This window comes from Rhinoraja longicauda, chromosome 4, assembly GCF_053455715.1.
Source record: "Rhinoraja longicauda isolate Sanriku21f chromosome 4, sRhiLon1.1, whole genome shotgun sequence".
Classification (NCBI taxonomy): Eukaryota; Metazoa; Chordata; class Chondrichthyes; order Rajiformes; family Arhynchobatidae; genus Rhinoraja; species Rhinoraja longicauda.
Genome location: NC_135956.1, coordinates 93,295,125 through 93,314,314, shown reverse-complemented (window position 1 = coordinate 93,314,314; position 19,190 = coordinate 93,295,125). Strand labels below are relative to the sequence as shown.

The 19,190-nt window shown below is 53.7% G+C and overlaps 1 protein-coding gene across 1 annotated transcript in view; it reads left to right on the top strand.

The window, feature by feature from the left end:
- tg (thyroglobulin) overlaps positions 1-19,190 on the top strand; it is a 179,016-nt gene that overhangs the window by 9,417 nt on the left and 150,409 nt on the right. The window contains exons 2-8 of the mRNA XM_078398459.1: positions 2,634-2,816; positions 9,156-10,502; positions 11,538-11,780; positions 13,996-14,136; positions 15,291-15,368; positions 16,281-16,393; positions 18,325-18,451. Coding sequence (XP_078254585.1) covers positions 2,634-2,816; positions 9,156-10,502; positions 11,538-11,780; positions 13,996-14,136; positions 15,291-15,368; positions 16,281-16,393; positions 18,325-18,451 — 2,232 coding nt within the window. The remainder of the gene's footprint in view (positions 1-2,633; positions 2,817-9,155; positions 10,503-11,537; positions 11,781-13,995; positions 14,137-15,290; positions 15,369-16,280; positions 16,394-18,324; positions 18,452-19,190) is intronic.

The window sequence follows — 19,190 nt, the reverse complement described above, 5'->3', positions numbered from 1 at the left end:
GTCCAGTTGTTGATTACTGACAGCTCCAGATGTAAGTTGTGAACTATTCCCACCGTTGTGTGTAGTTCCAGCACTGACCCTCCTGCTCATCGCTCTGACCTGCCAATGCGTTCTGCTATCTCAGTTTATGGTCCCGTGTACTGAGGTACAGTGAGAAGCTTGTGTTGCGTGCTAACCAGTCGGCGGAAAGACAATACATGATTACAATCGAGCCGTCCACAGTGTACAGATACAGGATAAGGGAATAACGTTCAGTGCAAGGTAAAGCCAACAAAGTCCGATCAAGGATAGTCTGAGGGTCACCAATGAGGTGGATAGTAGTTCAGCATTGCTCTCTGGTTGTGGTGGGATGGTTCAGTTGCCTGATAACAGCTGGGAAGAAACTCTCCCTGAATCTGGAGGTGTGCGTTTTCACACTTCTGTACCTCTTGCCCGATGGGAGAGGGGAGATGAGGGAGTGACCGGGGTGAGACTGGTCCTTGATGATGCTGCTGGCCTTGCCGAGGCAGCGTGAGGTGTAGATGGAGTCAGTGGAAGGGAGGTTAGGTTGGTTTGTGTGATGGTCTGGGCTGCTGGCCTTGCCGAGGCAGCGTGAGGTGTAGATGGAGTCAGTGGAAGGGAGGTTAGGTTGGTTTGTGTGATGGTCTGGGCTCTGGACGATATGTGCCCATTCCCCATGGAATATGGACACTGCAGGATGCTGGAACGGACTGTTTAGGAAGGAACTGCAAATGCTGGTTTAAACTGAAGATAGGCACAAGTAGGTGGTGTGTCTGAGTGGGTCTAATGCCTGCCTGTGCTGGGCAGAGTAGAGTGTTGGCACAGGGAGATTCCTGCGGCCAAGGAAGAGACAGAGGGCGTTAAGGCTTCAATAGACAACAGGTGCAGGAGGAGGCCATTCAGCCCTTCGAGCCAGCACCGCCATTCAATGTGATCATGGCTGATCATTCTCAATCAGTACCCCGTTCCTGCCTTCTCCCCATACCCCCTGACTCCGCTATCCTTAAGAGCTCTATCTAGCTCTCTCTTGAATGCATTCAGAGAATTGGCCTCCACTGCCTTCTGAGGCAGAGAATTCCACAGATTCACAACTCTCTGACTGAAAAAGTTTTTCCTCATCTCAGTTCTAAATGGCCTCCCCCTTATTCTTAAACTGTGGCCCCTTGTTCTGGACTCCCCCAACATTGGGAACATGTTTCCTGCCTCTAACGTGTCCAACCCCTTAATAATCTTATACGTTTCGATAAGATCCCCTCTCATCCTTCTAAATTCCTTCTAAATTCCTGCTGGGGGCTGGAGGTGAGGAGTGACTGGGCATCCATGGTAAAGATGAGGGTGTGGGGCTCGGAGAGCGGACAGCATTGAGATGAAGGTGCGTGAGGTGTCTTGGACATCGGTGGGGTTTTGAGGCCCAGTTTCGTGAGGCTGGGACACGCTGACGTCTGGAGCTGAGGTCATGTTTACTGACCACTCCGCGCGGAAACATTGTCCCTGACAACCCTCGCCTTGCTTGTGACAAGTTCCCCCAACCCCTCACTCAACACGGGCAAAGACTTTCTGTCTCTCAGAGTTTTACACACAGCACCTCTACCAGGTCCCTCAGCCACAACACTACAGAGAAACGATCCAAGTCTGGCCAACCTCCTCCTGGAGCTCACACCCTCTAATCCAACCTCCCCCTGGAGCTCACACCCTCTAATCCAACCTCCCCCTGGAGCTCACACCCTCTAATCCAACCTCTCCCTGGAGCTCACACCCTCTAATCCAACCTCTCCCTGTAGCAGAAACCCTCAAATCCAACCAGGGAAAAGGCAGGAATGGGGTACTGATTGAGAATGATCAACCATGATCACATTGAATGGCGGTGCGTACAGGCTCGAAGGGCCGAATGGCCTCCTCCTGCACCTATTGTCTATAACCTGTCCCTGTAGCTGGAACCCTCTAATCCAACCTCTCCCTGTAGCTGGAACCCTCTAATCCAACCTCTCCCTGTAACTGGGACCCTCTAATCCAGGCAGCGTTCTGGTGAACCTCCTCTGCATCCTCTCCAAAGCCTCCACATCCTTCCTGTAATGGGGCGACCAGACCAGACCTTCACGCAGAACTCCACACGCAGCCCGACCAGAGTTACCGACATCTGTGGAAGGGTCTCGACCTGCATGGTCACCTATCCCTTGTCTACACAGATGCTGCCTGACCCACTCAGTTACTCCAGTACTTTGTGTCTATCTTCAGGGTAACCAGCACCTGCAGTTCCTTCTGACACCTTCAAGGCTGCAGGCACCTACCTGTATGATGATTTCCCAATGTCTACGCTCACTGCCCTGATGGACAATTATCTCGCACGCCTCTCACACCGTCATTCAAACAAAACACGGGGGCAAGAAACCAGAGTATTGACATTAAAGTGTAGGAAGGAACTGCAGACGTTGGTTTAAACCAGATAGACACAAAATGCTGGAGTAACTCAGCGGGACAGGTTGGAGAGAAAGAAGGGTCTCGACCCGAAACGTCACCCGTTTCTTCCCTCCACAGATGCTGCCTGACCCGCTGAGTTACTCCAGCACTCTGTGTCTCTCCGCATTGAGGTGATTCTTGGGTCTAACTCCACCTGGTCTTGCCCTTGGTTGCAGGTCCAAGCAGCTGTGAAGTCCAGCGGGTCTCAGCCTCCTCGTTCAGCGACGTCCATGTTCCTGCGTGTGACGACCTGGGGAGCTACCTGTCCATCCAGTGCCAGCGGGGCGGCCAGTGCTGGTGCACAAGCACCAGTGGACACGAGGTGCCAGGGACAAGACAGCAGGGGGCACCTGACTGTGGTGAGTACCTGCCCACTCGCCCCTCCCTTCACTCATTGTGCAGGTGTATACGTACAGGTGTACGTAGACAAGTGTATGTGTGTACAGGTATATGTGTGTACAGGTGTATGTGGACAAGTGTTTGTGTGTACAGGTATATGTGTGTACAGGTGCATATGTACAGGTGCATATGTACAGGTATATATGTACAGGTGTATATGTACAGGTGTATATGTACAGGTGTATATGTACAGGTGTATATGTACAGGTGTATATGTACAGGTGTATATGTGCAGGTGTGTGCGTGTGCAGGTGTACGTGTGTACAGGTGTATGTGTGTACAAGTGTATGTGTTTACTGGTGTACTTGGACAAGTGTATGTGTGTACAGGTGTGTGTACAGGTGTACATGTACACGTGTAGCTGTACAGGAGTAGGTGTACAGGTGTATGTGTACAGGTGTACGTGGACAAGTGTACATGTTCAGGTGTATGTGGTGTACAGGCACGTGTGAACAGGTGTGTGTTTACCGGTGCATGTGTATACAGGTGTATATGTACAGGCATATGTGTGCAGGTGTATATGTACAGGCGTATGTGTACAGGTGTATGTGTGCAGGTGTATGTGTACAGGTGTATGTGTGTAGGTGTATATGTGCAGGCATATGTGTACAGATGTATGTGTACAGGTGTATGTGTACAGGTGTATGTGTACAGGTGTATGTATGCAGGTGTATATGTACAGGTGTATGTGTACAGGTGTAGGAGTGCAGGTGTGTGTGTAGGTGTACAGGTGTAGATGTACAGGTGTAGGTGTATAGGTGTATGTGTACAGGTGTATGTGTGCAGGTGTACAGGTGCATGTGTACAGGTGTTTGTAGGTATACTGGTTCATATGTACTGGTGTAGGTGTGCAGGTGTAGGTGTGTAGGTATACAGGTGTAGGTGTACAGATGTATGTGTACAGGTGGGTGTGTGTACAGGTGTAGGTGTGCAGGTGTGTGTGTACAGGTGTAGGTGAGCAGGTGTAGGTGAGCAGGTGTGTGTGTACAGGTGTACAGGTGTAGGTGTACAGGTGTAGGTGAGTAGGTGTGTGTGTACAGGTGTAGATGAGCAGGTGTGTGTGTACAGGTGTGTGTGTACAGGTGTGTGTGTACAGGTGTGTGTGTGTGCAGGTGTAGGTGAGCAGGTGTGTGTGTACAGGTGTAGGTGAGCGAGTGTGTGTGTACAGGTGCAGGTGTAGGTGAACAGGTGTGTGTGTACAGGTGTGCAGGTGTAGGTGAGCAGGTTTTTGTGTACAGGTGTAGGTGAGCAGGTGTGTGTACAGGTGTAGGTGAGTAGGTGTGTGTGTGTACAGGTGTGTGTGTACAGGTGTAGGTGAGTTGGTGTGTGTGTACAGGTATGTGTGTACAGGTGTAGGTGAGTAGGTGTGTGTGTACAGGTGTAGGTGTGCACTTCCTTCACCTCCATGTTCCCAGTAGTCTGGAGGTTCCTTGGAACTTCTCCCGTTCTCCGCGTCTCTCCAGTCGGGTCAGTGAGGCCGGCGCGGTGGTGCAGTGGTGAAGTTGTTGTCTCACAGCGCCAGTGACCCGGGTTCAATCCTGACTAATTCAGCACTGCTCTCTAGTTGGTGAGAGGACGGTTCAGTTGCCTGATAACAGCCGGGAAGAAACTGCCCCTGAATCTGGAGGTGTGCGTTTTCACACTTCTGTACCTCTTGCCCGATGGGAGAGGGGAGAAGAGGGAGTGACCGGGGTGAGACTGGTCCTCGATTATGCTGCTGGCCTTGCCGAGGCAGCGTGAGGTGTAGATGGAGTCAGTGGAAGGGAGGTTGGTTTGTGTGATGGTCTGGGCTGCTGGCCTTGCCGAGGCAGCGTGAGGTGTAGATGGAGTCAATGGAAGGGAGGTTGGTTTGTGTGATGGTCTGGGCTGCTGGCCTTGCCGAGGCAGCGTGAGGTGTAGATGGAGTCAATGGAAGGGAGGTTGGTTTGTGTGATGGTCTGGGCTGCTGGCCTTGCCGAGGCAGCGTGAGGCACCAATGTCTAGTTGTTGCTGCTAGAGTTGGCGGTTGATTGTACAATCCAGCACGATCTCACTGAATCCTACAACACTGAATGCTCTACTCCTGTTGCAGGTTATTTTTTGATGTCTTCTTTTATGAGGATGTTGCCAGGACTAGAGGGTGTGAGCTACAGGGAGAGGTTGAGTAGGCTGGGTCTCTATTCCATGGAGCGCAGGAGGATGAGGGGTGATCTTATAGAGGTGTACAAAATCATGAGAGGAATAGATTGGGTAGATGCACAGAGTCTCTTGCGCAGAGTAGGGGAATCGAGGACCAGAGGACATAGGTTCAAGGTGAAGGGGAAAAGATTTAATAGGCATCTGAGGGGTAACGTTTTCACACAGAGGGTGGTGGGTGTATGGAACAAGCTACCAGAGGAGGTAGTTGAGGCTGGGACTATCCCATCGTTTAAGAGACATTTAGACAGGTACATGGATAGGACAGGTTTGGAGGGATATGGACCAAGCGCAGGCAGGTGGGACTAGGGCAGATGGGACATGTTGGCCGGTGTGGGCAAGTTGGGCTGAAGGGCCGGTTTCCATGCTGTATCACTCTGTGACTGTGTCTCTGTGTCTCTGTGTCCCTGTGTCTCTGTGTCCCTGTGTCCCTGTGTCCCTGTGTCTCTGTGTCTCTGTGTCTCTGTGTCTCTGTGTCTCTGTGTCTCTGTGTCTCTGTGTGTCTGTGTCCCTGTGTCCCTGTGTGTCTGTGTCTCTGTGTCCCTGTGTGTCTGTGTCTCTGTGTCCCTGTGTCTCTGTGTCTCTGTGTCTCTGTGTCCCTGTGTCCCTGTGTCCCTGTGTGTCTGTGTCTCTGTGTCCCTGTGTCCCTGTGTCTCTGTGTCCCTGTGTCTCTGTGTCTCTGTGTCTCTGTGTGTCTGTGTCCCTGTGTCTCTGTGTGTCTGTGTCTCTGTGTCCCTGTGTCTCTGTGTCTCTGTGTGTCTGTGTCTCTGTGTCTCTGTGTCTCTGTGTCTCTGTGTCCCTGTGTCTCTGTGTGTCTGTGTCTCTGTGTCCCTGTGTCTCTGTGTCTCTGTGTCTCTGTGTGTCTGTGTCTCTGTGTGTCTGTGTCTCTGTGTCTCTGTGTCCCTGTGTCTCTGTGTCTCTGTGTCTCTGTGTGTCTGTGTCTCTGTGTGTCTGTGTCTCTGTGTCTCTGTGTCCCTGTGTCTCTGTGTGTCTGTGTCTCTGTGTCCCTGTGTCTCTGTGTCTCTGTGTCTCTGTGTCCCTGTGTCTCTGTGTGTCTCTGTGTGCCTCTGTGTCTCTGTGTCTCTGTGTCTCTGTGTGTCCCTGTGTCTCTGTGTCCCTGTGTCCCTGTGTCTCTGTGTGTCTCCGTGTGTCTCCGTGTGTCTCCGTGTGTCTCTGTGTCTCCGTGTGTCTCTGTGTCTCTGTGTCTCTGTGTGTCCCTGTGTCTCTGTGTCCCTGTGTCCCTGTGTCTCTGTGTGTCCCTGTGTGTCCCTGTGTGTCTCCGTGTGTCTCCGTGTGTCTCTGTGTCTCTGTGTGTCTCTGTGTGTCTCTGTGTGTCTCTGTGTCCCTGTGTCCCTGTGTCCCTGTGTCTCTGTGTCTCTGTGTCCCTGTGTGTCTCTGTGTCCCTGTGTCCCTGTGTCTCTGTGTCTCTGTGCCTCTGTGTCCCTGTGTCTCTGTGTCCCTGTGTCCCTGTGTCCCTGTGTCTCTGTGTCTCTGTGTGTCTGTGTCTCTGTGTCCCTGTGTGTCTCTGTGTCTCTGTGTCCCTGTGTCCCTGTGTCTCTGTGTCTCTGTGTCCCTGTGTGTCTCTGTGTCCCTGTGTCCCTGTGTCTCTGTGTCCCTGTGTCTCTGTGTCCCTGTGTCTCTGTGTCTCTGTGTCCCTGTGTCTCTGTGTCTCTGTGTCTCTGTGTCCCTGTGTCTCTGTGTCTCTGTGTCTCTGTGTCCCTGTGTCTCTGTGTCTCTGTGTCCCTGTGTCTCTGTGTGTCTCTGTGTGTCTCTGTGTGTCTCTCTGTGTCTCTGTGTCCCTGTGTCTCTGTGTCTCTGTGTCCCTGTGTCTCTGTGTCTCTGTGTCTCTGTGTCCCTGTGTCTCTGTGTCTCTGTGTCTCTGTGTCTCTGTGTCTCTGTGTCTCTGTGTCTCTGTGTGTCTCTGTGTGTCCCTGTGTCTCTGTGACTCTGTGTCCCTGTGTCTCTGTGTCCCTGTGTCTCTGTGTCCCTGTGTCTCTGTGTCCCTGTGTCTCTGTGTCTCTGTGTCCCTGTGTCTCTGTGTGTCTCTGTGTGTCTCTGTGTCCCTGTGCCTCTGTGTCTCTGTGTCTCTGTGTCCCTGTGTCTCTGTGTCTCTGTGTCCCTGTGTCTCTGTGTCTCTGTGTCCCTGTGTCTCTGTGTCTCTGTGTCTCTGTGTCTCTGTGTCTCTGTGTCCCTGTGTCTCTGTGTCTCTGTCTCTCTGTGTCTCTGTGTCCCTGTGTCTCTGTGTCTCTGTGTCCCTGTGTCTCTGTGTCTCTCTGTGTCCCTGTGTCTCTGTGTCCCTGTGTCTCTGTGTCTCTGTGTCCCTGTGTCTCTGTGTCTCTCTGTGTCCCTGTGTCTCTGTGTCTCTGTGTCCCTGTGTCTCTGTGTCCCTGTGTCTCTGTGTCTCTGTGTCTGTGTCTCTGTGTCTCTGTGTCTCTGTCTCTCTGTGACTGTGTCTCTGTGTCTCTGTCTCTCTGTGACTGTGTCCCTGTGTCTCTGTGTCCCTGTGTCTCTGTGTCCCTGTGTCTCTGTGTCTCTGTGACTGTGTCCCTGTGTCTCTGTGTCCCTGTGTCCCTGTGTCTCTGTGTCTCTGTGTCTGTGTCTCTGTGTCTCTGTGTCTCTGTCTCTCTGTGACTGTGTCCCTGTGTCTCTGTGTCCCTGTGTCCCTGTGTCTCTGTGTCTCTGTCTCTGTGTCTCTGTGTCTCTCTGTGTCTCTGTCTCTCTGTGACTGTGTCTCTGTGTCCCTGTGTCTCTGTGTCTCTGTGTCTCTGTGTCTCTGTCTCTCTGTGTCTCTGTGTCCCTGTGTCTCTGTGTCCCTGTCTCTCTGTGTCTCTGTGTCTCTCTGTGTCTCTGTGTCCCTGTGTCTCTGTGTCTCTCTGTGTCCCTGTGTCTCTGTGTCCCTGTGTCTCTGTGTCCCTGTGTCTCTGTGTCTCTGTGTCCCTGTGTCTCTGTGTCTCTGTGTCTCTGTGTCTCTGTCTCTCTGTGTCTCTGTGTGTGTGTCTCTGTGTCTCTGTGTCTCTGTGTCTCTGTGTCTCTGTGTCCCTGTGTCTCTGTGTGTGTGTCTCTGTGTCCCTGTCTCTCTGTCTCTCTGTGTCTCTGTGTGTGTGTCTCTGTGTCTCTGTGTCTCTGTGTGTGTGTCTCTGTGTCTCTGTCTCTCTGTGTCTCTGTGTGTGTGTCTCTGTGTCTCTGTGTCTCTGTGTCTCTGTGTCTCTGTGTCTCTGTGTCTCTGTGTCTCTGTGTCTCTGTGTCTCTGTGTCTCTGTGTCTCTGTGTCCCTGTGTCTCTGTGTCTCTGTGTCTCTCTGTGTCTCTGTGTCCCTGTGTCTCTGTGTCTCTCTGTGTCCCTGTGTCTCTGTGTCCCTGTGTCTCTGTGTCTCTGTGTGTGTGTCTCTGTGTCTCTGTGTCTCTGTGTCTCTGTATCCCTGTGTCTCTGTGTCTCTGTGTCCCTGTGTCTCTGTGTCCCTGTGTCCCTGTGTCTCTGTGTCTCTGTGTCCCTGTGTCCCTGTGTCTCTGTGTCTCTGTGTCTCTGTGTCTCTGTGTGTGTGTCTCTGTGTCTCTGTGTCTCTGTGTCTCTGTATCCCTGTGTCCCTGTGTCCCTGTGTCTCTGTGTCTCTGTGTCTCTGTGTCTCTCTGTATCCCTGTGTCTCTGTGTCTCTGTGTCTCTGTGTCCCTGTGTCTCTGTATCCCTGTGACTCTGTGTCTCTGTGTCTCTGTGTCTCTGTGTCTCTGTGTCTCTGTGTCTCTGTGTCTCTGTGTCTCTGTGTCCCTGTGTCCCTGTGTCTCTGTGTCTCTGTGTCTCTGTGTCTCTCTGTGTCCCTGTGTCCCTGTGTCCCTGTGTCTCTGTGTCCCTGTGTCTCTGTGTCTCTGTGTCTCTGTGTCCCTGTGTCTCTGTATCCCTGTGTCTCTGTGTCTCTGTGTCTCTGTGTCTCTGTGTCTCTGTGTCTCTGTGTCTCTGTGTCTCTGTGTCTCTGTGTCCCTGTGTCCCTGTGTCTCTGTGTCTCTGTGTCTCTGTGTCTCTCTGTGTCCCTGTGTCCCTGTGTCCCTGTGTCTCTGTGTCCCTGTCTCTCTGTGTCTCTGTGTCCCTGTGTGTCTCTGTGTGTCTCTGTGACTCTCTGTCTCTGTCTTGCAGGGTATAATGCCGGTGGCTGTGAGTGGGAGAGGCGCCGGCAGTTGTCCCGGCTTGTCCATGGGCCGGTCGGTGAGTCCGTTCCGAGCAGCATCTTCAGGGTGGCGACATCTGTAGAGAAGGTTGCTGCGTCTCTGGCCAGCTGTGGCCCAGATGTGGAACAGCTGCTGGGCCAGTCCCGCCAGCTGCTTGCCACGCTGAAGGCTGGGCAGTGGGACACTGGCAACATGGATCTAGAGATGGTTCTCAGCGAGTTTGTGCAAGGAATGTTTCTCAGTGAGGACCTTGCTCTCTCCAATCATCACCATTCCCGATCCGACGAATCGTTTCTTGAAAACCTGTTCGGGGGGAACTTTCTGAACCGTGTGGCGGAGTTCAATCTCACCGGTGGGCCAGGGACAAGGGGGTTCAATCTCACTGGTGGGCCAGGGACAAGGGGGTTCAATCTCACTGGTGGGCCAGGGACAAGGGGGTTCAATCTCACCGGTGGGCCAGGGACAAGGGGGTTCAATCTCACTGATGGGCCAGGGACAAGGGGGTTCAATCTCACTGGTGGGCCAGGGACAAGGGGGTTCAATCTCACCGGTGGGCCAGGGACAAGGGGGTTCAATGTCACTGGGCTTCTCCAGCAGACTGGGCTGACAGGACTGTCCATCGGAGGGAACGTTGTGGAGCTGGCTGAGCTGCCCTCCACTGAAGACCCCTACATCTCGGTGGGAAGGACAGGGGTCTCCAGCGACACCTTCACCTTGAACCAAACTATGGTGGATGGCCTTGGTGTGGCGGTGAGCCTGCTTGTGAACCAGAACGTTGTGCGTTTGCTGGCGTCTGTCTTGGGGCAGGGTGAGGTTGTGAGAACGTTGCAGGATGTGGCCAGCTTTGTGGGGGTGAGTGAGGACAGTCTAGCAGAGGTGTTGAGGCTGGTATTCCGGGCAGCCAGGACCGGTGTGTGTGACAGTCAGGCAGGGCCGCTGTACGTACCACGGTGTACAGGGCCAGGGGACTACGAGCAGGTCCAGTGTCGAGGCTCACTGTGCTGGTATGTGGACAAGGAAGGCCTGGAGCTTCCAGACACACAGTGGCAAAGTGAAGGACCACCTTGTCCCACCGCCTGTGACCGACAGCGGGCAAGATCCCTGCTCCCCAGGGAACAGTGGGCCAGTGGGGTACAGGCGGGCACCTCGATGTGTGGAGTGGACGGTGGCTCCCAGCCCAGACCGTGTGACAGCACGCCTGGCTCCAGTGTGGATCCACAGGGACGGAGATCAGCATCTGGAACAGCATCTGGAACAGCAGCGGGAACAGCAGCGGGAACAGCATCTGGAACAGCATCTGGAGAAGCCGTGAAGTGTAAGTCCCAGAAACATAGAAACATGGACAATAGGTGCAGAAGGAGGCCATTCGGCCCTTCGAGCCTGTACGCACCGCCGTTCACCGTGATCATGACTGATCATTCTCAATCAGTACCCCGTTCCTGCCTTCTCCCCATACCCCCTGACTCCGCTACCCTTAAGAGCTCTATCTAGCTCTCTCTTGAATGCATTCAGAGAATTGGCCTCCACTGCCTTCTGAGGCAGAGAATTCCATAGATTCATAACTCTCTGGGTGAAAAAGTTCTTCCTCATCTCTGTTCTAAATGGCCGACCCCTTATTCTTAAACTGTGGCCCCTGGTTCTGGACTCCCCCAACATTGGGAACATGTTTCCTGCCTCTAACGTGTCCAATCCCTGTACGGTTGTTTCTGTGTTAATGTTTGGGTTTGAAGAGTTCATGAGTTCCTAGGTCACTGGAGCAGAATGAGGCCATTACAGCCCCTCAAGTCTACTCCACCATTCAATCATGGCTGATCTATCTCTCCCTCCTAACCCCATTCTCCTGCCTTCTCCCCGTAACCCCTGACACCCGCACTAATCAACAATCTATCTATCTCTGCCTTAAAAATATCCACTGACTTGTGGCCTCCACAGCCGTCTGTGGCAAAGAATCCCACAGATTCACCACCCTCTGACTAAAGAAATTCCTCTTCCTCCTTCCTAAAGGACCGTTTTCAAGAGAGAGTTGGATACAGCTCTTCGGGCTAACGGAATCAAGGGAAATGGGGAGAAGGCAGGAATGGGGTACTGATTGTGAATGATCAGCCATGATCACATTGAATGGCGGAGCTGGCTCGAAGGGCCGAATGGCCTCCTGCTGCACCTATTGTCTATTGTCTATCACATTGAATGGCGGAGCTGGCTCGAAGGGCCGAATGGCCTCCTGCTGCACCTATTGTCTATGTATCTGATGTTCTTTAATTGTGAGAGACTGTGAAGGTTGAGCTTTCCTGTCGTGACCACTGCGTGCCGGTAGTATTAGTGGGTGTGATGTTGTGTCTCTGGTCTCCAGGTGCAGGTTCATGTGGTCTTGCGGCAGACCAGGTTCGGCGGTTCATGGTGGAAGCTGATGAACTCATCAAGGCTTCCAACAATTCCAACCTTGCCTTCAGCCTGGGCTTCCTATCAGCTCACGGGATAGACGTGACCGACAGGGACCTCCCTCCTGACTCCACCGCCTCGCCCGCACACATGTCCCGATCGGCATCGCTGCTGAGAGGCACTGCCTACGCTGTCTGGCTGGCCGTCTGGTCTGGTGAGTCCCTGTCTGGTGTGTGGGTGATGTGTCCCATCATCACCATCACTACTTCACCACCCACTCATTAAACCAAAGGCCCAGCGCAGGAACGAACTGCAGGTGCAGCTTTACACTGAACATAGGCACAGAGTGCTGGAGTAACTCAGCGGGTCAGGCAGCATCTGGGGAGAGAAGGAATGGGTGAGGTTTTGGGTCGAGGCCCTTCTCCAGACTGATGTCAGGAGAGTGACAGAGCCTTGCTTGTGACTGCGGATATCCAGACCAGACCAGACCATCCCACACATGGTGAATGACTGCTCACTGAGGCTTGTCCCTGGTGCCATCAAGCACATCCACCCAGCACCTGCTGCTGCCCGGCCTGGATGTTCACCCTTGACCTACAACGTTAGGCTGTGCACGCCACACGCAAGAAGAAGAAGGGGAATGGTGAAAGTTATTCTGAGCCCAATGACCTGCCCCTATGTTCCACACACACATGTTGTGCACCTGTACGATGCCTCACAGCCCAGCTTCCTAGTCCTCTGCCTCACCTCCACAACTGCCTTCAGTGAACAAAGCCTTGCCTCTGGTGTACCCACCCCACCCCCACCCCTGTCCGTCCCCACCCCTGTCCATCCCCACCCCTGTCCGTCCCCACCCCTGTCCGTCCCCACCCCTGTCCGTCCCCACCCCTGTCCGTCCCCACCCCTGTCCATCCCCACCCCTGTCCATCCCCACCCCTGTCCGTCCCCACCCCTGTCCATCCCCACCCCTGTCCATCCCCACCCCACCCACCCACCCCTGTCCATCCCCACCCCTGTCCGTCCCCACCCACCCACCCCTGTCCATCCCCACCCCTGTCCGTCCCCACCCCACCCACCCACCCCTGTCCATCCCCACCCCTGTCCGTCCCCACCCCACCCACCCACCCCTGTCCATCCCCACCCCTGTCCGTCCCCACCCCACCCCACCCCTGTCCATCCCCACCCCTGTCCGTCCCCACCCCTGTCCGTCCCCACCCCTGTCCGTCCCCACCCCACCCCCACCCCTGTCCGTCCCCACCCCACCCCCACCCCTGTCCGTCCCCACCCCACCCCCACCCCTGTCCGTCCCCACCCCTGTCCTTCCCCACCCCACCCCACCCCCCGTGCCTCCTCAGGGATGATTGAGGCTGGCCTTCATGGTATCCTCTCTGCATCTGCATCACGCTGACCCAGGAATGAGTGGGTTAACCTGTGATGAGTGTTTGTCAGCACTGGGCCTGTACTCGCTGGAGTTTAGAAGGATGAGGGGGGACCTCATTGAAACGTACAGAATAGTGAGCGGCCTGGATAGAGTGGATGTGGGGAGGATGTTTCCACTAGTGGGAGAGTCTAGGACCAGAGGGCACAGCCTCACAATTAAAGGACGTTCCTTTAGGAAGGAGATGAGGAGGAGTTTCTTTAGTCAGAGGGTGGTGAATCTGTGGGATTCTTTGCCACAGACGGCTGTGGAGGCCAAGTCAGTGGATAATCTTAAGGCAGAGATAGATTCTTGATCAGTGCCGGTGTCAGGGGTTATGGGGAGAAGGCAGGAGAATGGGGTTAGGAGGGAGAGATAGATCAGCCATGATTGAATGGCGGAGTAGACTCGATGGGCCGAATGGCCTAATTCTTCTCCTATCACTTCTGACCTTGTGACCTTATAAGCTGAGCTGCCAAAGATCTCAGGTGTGTCTGCTCAGAGTTTTCTGTCCTGGGGGTGGAGTTGGGTTTACGGGAGAGGGTCTTGGAGGGGAGGGCGCTCCTCAAACTGTGGAGCATCCTGGACAATACAGCTCACCCCCTCCATGACACACTGGCCAACCTGAGGAGCACCTTCAGCAACAGACTGGTCTGTCGTGGGGTAGACGGAGACTGAGACTGAGACTGAGACTGACCTCCTCCCCAATCTTGGCACGTCCCCAATCCTTCCCGCTCGTCACTTTAGTTGTTTCATGTATCTTGTTGTGTTTTATGACTGTTGGCAGATCAATCTCCCTCCTGGGATAGATAACGTTCTATCGTATCGTGTCGTATCGTGTCGTATCGTGACATATCGTGACGTATCGTGACGTATCGTGACATGTCGTGTTGTACCGTGTGATATCGTGGCGTGTCGTGTCGTGACACATCGTGCTGTGACGTATCGTGCCGTATCGTGTTGTATCGTGTGGTCAAAGCTGGTCCTATAAACTTGTCACCTCATTTCCAAGCAGCCGTGCAGTTCTACCAGAGGAACCAAGTGCCGACCGAAGTGACCAGCGGAGGGTGGGCTGTGAACGGCCACGGACCCTACCTGCCCCAGTGTGATGGGGCTGGCAACTGGCAGCCCACCCAGTGCTACCCCAGTACTGGTGAGTCCACTCGTGTACAGTGTGAATGATGGAAACCATGGACGTTTAACAAACAGTTAGACAGGTACATGGATAGGACAGGTTTGGAGGGATATGGACCAAGCACAGGCAGGTGGGACTAGTGTAGATGGGGCATGTTGGCCAGTGTGGGCAAGTTGGGCCGAAGGGCCTGTTTCCACACTGTATCACTCTGTGACTCTATGAAGGGCCTGTTTCCACACTATATCACTCTGTGACTCTATGAAGGGTACCACGGTACCGAAACTCTGTGATGACTTTGTTTAGCATGCTGTACATAAATACCGCCTGTACAGGTTGGTGTACACTGTGGACGGCTCAATTGTAATCATGTATTGTCTTTCCGCTGACTGGTTAGCACGCAACACAAGCTTTTCACTGTACCTCGGTACACGTGACAATAGACTAAACTGAGGCTGAGTCCACATGTTTCTGGCTTGAAGGCTAACTTTGGCCGTGGAGCTTAGTGTGATTCCTCCAGTACTTGCATGAGAACATTAATGCCACGACTGCCCTTTACAGGTTCACGCTAAATCCCACTCCAAAGACGTACAGGTATGTAGGTTAATTGGCTGGGTAAATGTAAAAATTGTCCCTAGTGGGTGTAGGATAGTGTTAATGTACAGGGATCGCTGGGCGGCACGGACTTGGTGTGCCGAAAAGGCCTGTTTCCGGCTGTATATATATGATATGATATATGATATGATAATCCAGACGATTTTGTAAACTGAATTCAAATGATCAAATCTCCACGGGTTTATATATCACGGTGGCGCAGCGGTAGAGTTGCTGCCTCACAGCGAATGCAGCGCCGGAGACCCGGGTTCCATCCCGACTACGGGTGCTGTCTGTACGGAGTTTGTACGTTCTCCCCGTGACCTGCGTGGGTTTTCTCCGAGATCTTCGGTTTCCTCCCACACTCCAAAGACATACAGGTTTGTAGGTTAATTGGCTTGGTGTAAATGTAAATTGTCCCCAGTGTGTGTAGGATAGTGTTAATGTGCGGGGATCGCTGGTCAGCGCGGACCCGGTGGGCCGAAGGGCCTGTTTCCTCGCTGTATCTCTAAACTAGACTAAAGTGAACTAATAAGTCACCGTCCTTATTGAGTGTCTGGTGGGTGTTGTCTGGTCTCCAGGTCATTGTTGGTGCGTGGATGAGACAGGGCGGTACATTCCTGCCTCGCTGGTCCATGGCTTGGCCCACATGCCTCAATGTAAGTTGGTAGTTGGCACAGATCCCTGCTCCCTGCCCCCTAGGTCATGTGTACCCACCCCCCCTCTGCCCATCCCCTTCCCTTCACTGACCCTGGGAGGGCCCAGTTTCAGACGTTCCCCCGCGTGTAACTCTCCCCACCCTGCTTCGTCACTCCTCTCGTTACTCCCTGAGAACTCCGGCTCCTGCCTTGTCCCACCCCAGCAACCAGCTCTACCTCTGTCCACACCGCCATGGACAATCCCAACCCAGCAACCAGCTCTACCTCTGTCCACACCGCCATGGACAATCCCAACCCAGCAACCAGCTCTACCTCTGTCCACACCGCCATGGACAATCCCACCCCAGCAACCAGCTCTACCTCTGTCCACACCGCCATGGACAATCCCAACCCAGCATGTTGGTCGGTGTGGGCATGTTGGGCGGTGTGGGTATGTTGGTCGGTGTGGGGCATGTTGGTCAGTGTGGGGCATGTTGGTCGGTGTGGGCATGTTGGTCGGTGTGGGGCATGTTGGTCAGTGTGGGCATGTTGGTCAGTGTGGGCATGTTGGTCGGTGTGGGGCATGTTGGTCAGTGTGGGCATGTTGGTCAGTGTGGGGCATGTTGGTCGGTGTGGGGCATGTTGGTCGGTGTGGGCATGTTGGGCGGTGTGGGCATGTTGGTCGGTGTGGGGCATGTTGGTCGGTGTGGGCATGTTGGTCAGTGTGGGCATGTTGGTCGGTGTGGGGCATGTTGGTCAGTGTGGGCATGTTGGTCAGTGTGGGGCATGTTGGTCAGTGTGGGCATGTTGGTCGGTGTGGGGCATGTGGGGCTGGAGGTCCTGTTTCCACACTGTGTGTCTCTCTGTCTCCCTATCTGTGACTGTACCTCCATGCCTCCACTCTGCGGGACTGTAACCCTCTCATTGTTCCAGGTGAAACACCGTGTCAGCGCTCACAAACAAACTCTGCTCTCGCCGGCTGGAAACCACACGGGTCCCAGCTCAACACCACCACCAGGGGATTCCTCAAACCCACCTGTACACAGGTAAGTGTGGACCCACACCTGTCCATGACAACACCATGGTCACCAACAGCTAGACAGGGACTACAGAGTGGATATCAAGATGTTAGATGAGAACGGTTTTGTGGATGACAGAACCTGTTGCCACAGTTCTCACCATCAGTCGGTGAAGGTCGGCTCCACCATCTCACAAGGTCATAAGGAATTGGAGCAGAATTAGGCCATTCGGCCCATCGAATCTACTCCGCCATCCAATCATGGCTGATCTATCTCTCCCTCCTAACCCCATTCTCCTGCCTTCTCCCCATAACCCCTGACACCCGCACTAATCCAGAATCTACCTTTGCCTAAAAAATATCCACTGACTTGTGGCCTCCACAGCCGTCTGTGGCAAAGAATCCCACAGATTCACCACCCTCTGACTGAACAAATCCCTCCTCATCTCAGTGTGGAAACAGGCCCTTCATAGAGTCACAGAGTGACACAGTGTGGAAACAGGCCCTTCATAGAGTCACAGAGTGACACAGTGTGGAAACAGGCCCTTCGGCCTAACTCTCCCACACCGGCCCACAATGTCCCAGCTACACTAGCAGTCCTGAACTATCATGGACATTAATGGCAATGTTTGTGAACTAGGCTGTGGGCAGACATCTGTTTTGAATAAGATGGTGAGTTGACAATTAATGAAGCCGGTGAATACTCAGCATAATTCTGCAGAAGTTCTCTGTAAATACATTACAGCCAACATCGTTAATTAGCAGCACCGAAAACAGACATCAAAGGGAATTTATTAAACGTCCTGCACAGAATGCCCACTGGCAACATTTAAAACAAAGCTACGCACACTTCACGAGAGGCACAAGATGCTGCAGGCACCTGAAACTGGAACAAACGCCAAAGTGCTGGAGGAACTCGAGTCCAGAGTGTTTGATTGTCATGTGTCCCGGAACGGGACAAAGAAACCCTTACTTGCAGCAGCACAACAGACCTGTAACAGAGTACACTGGAAACACCGTCAGAAACAACAACAGTGACCATGTATGTATATGTGTGTGTGAGTGTATATATACACATGCACACGCGCACACACACACACACACACACACACACACACACACACACGCACACGCACACATACACACACACATGCACATGCACACACACTCACACACACACACACACACACACACACACACACACACACACACACGCGCACACACACACACTCACACGCACACGCACACGCACACTCACACTAACACACACACACACACACACACACACACACACGCGCACACACTCACACGCACACGCACACTCACACTAACACACACACGCACACAAACACACACACACATGCACACGCACACACACTCACACGGACACGCACGCGCACACAAACACATACATGCACACACACGCACACACACATGCACACATGCACACACACACTCACACACACGCACAGACACACACACTCACACATACACGTACACACACTGACACACACATTGACACACACACTGACACACACATACACACACACACACATACATGCACACACTCACACATGCTCACACACATATACACACATACACACCGACACACACTGACACACACATATACACACACACACACACACACACACACACACACACACACACACACACACACACACACACACACACACACACGCATATGTATATATATATATATATATATATATAAACAAATGACAATGTGCGAGTTGGTTGCCAATGTCCCCATCTGTGTAGCTCAGAGCTTGTTGGACGTTGTCGTGTTCAGTGGTGTGGTGGCTGTTGGGGGAAGCTGACCGCTTGACCGCTTGACCGCCTGACCACCTGACCGCTGTGTGCGTTTGATTTGCATGTTTCCAGTGTGTGTGTAGTCACGTGTGTGCGCTGATGTCCACATTTGTCTGTATTGTGTTCCAGGAGGGGGGCTACAGAGTCGTGCAGTGGTCCGAGTCCAAGCGTGCCGAGCCCTGGTGCGTACACCCCGTCACAGGGGGGCCGCTGCACCCGGCCACAACACAAGCCAACGGCAATGGCAACCCCCACTGTGAGTGCAGGCAATGGGCGGCTACCACACGGGGGGAGAGGACCCACTGTGGGGGGGGGGGAGAGGACCCACTGTGGGGGGGAGGGGACCCACTGTGGGGGGGGGAGGACCCACTGTGGGGGGGGGGCACTGTGGAGGGGGGGGGCACTGTGGAGGGGGGGGCACTGTGGAGGGGGGGGGCACTGTGGAGGGGGGGGCACTGTGGTGGAGAGGACCCACTGTGGAGGGGGGGGAGAGGACCCACTGTGGGGGGGAGGGGACCCACTGTGGGGGGGGGGGGGGGGGAGACCCACTGTGGGGGGAGAGGACCCACTGTGGGGGGGGGGACCCAATGGGATTAAAAGTACCATCAGCAAATTTGCAGATGATACAAAGCTGGGTGGTGGTGTGAACTGTGAGGAAGATGCTATGAGGTTGCAGGGTGACTTGGACAGGTTGTGTGAGTGGGCGGATGCATGGCAGATGCAGTTTAATGTGGATAAGTGTGAGGTTATCCACTTTGGTGATAAGAATAAGAAGGCAGAGTATTATCTGAATGATGTCAAGTTAGGGACAGGGGACGTACAATGAGATCTGGGTGTCCTAGTGCATCAGTCACTGAAAGGAAGCATGCAGGTACAGCAGGCAGTGAAGAAAGCCAATGGAATGTTGGCCTTCATAACAAGAGGAGTTGAGTATAGGAGCAAAGAGGTCCTTCTGCCGTTGTATAGGGCCCTAGTGAGACCGCACCTGGAGTACT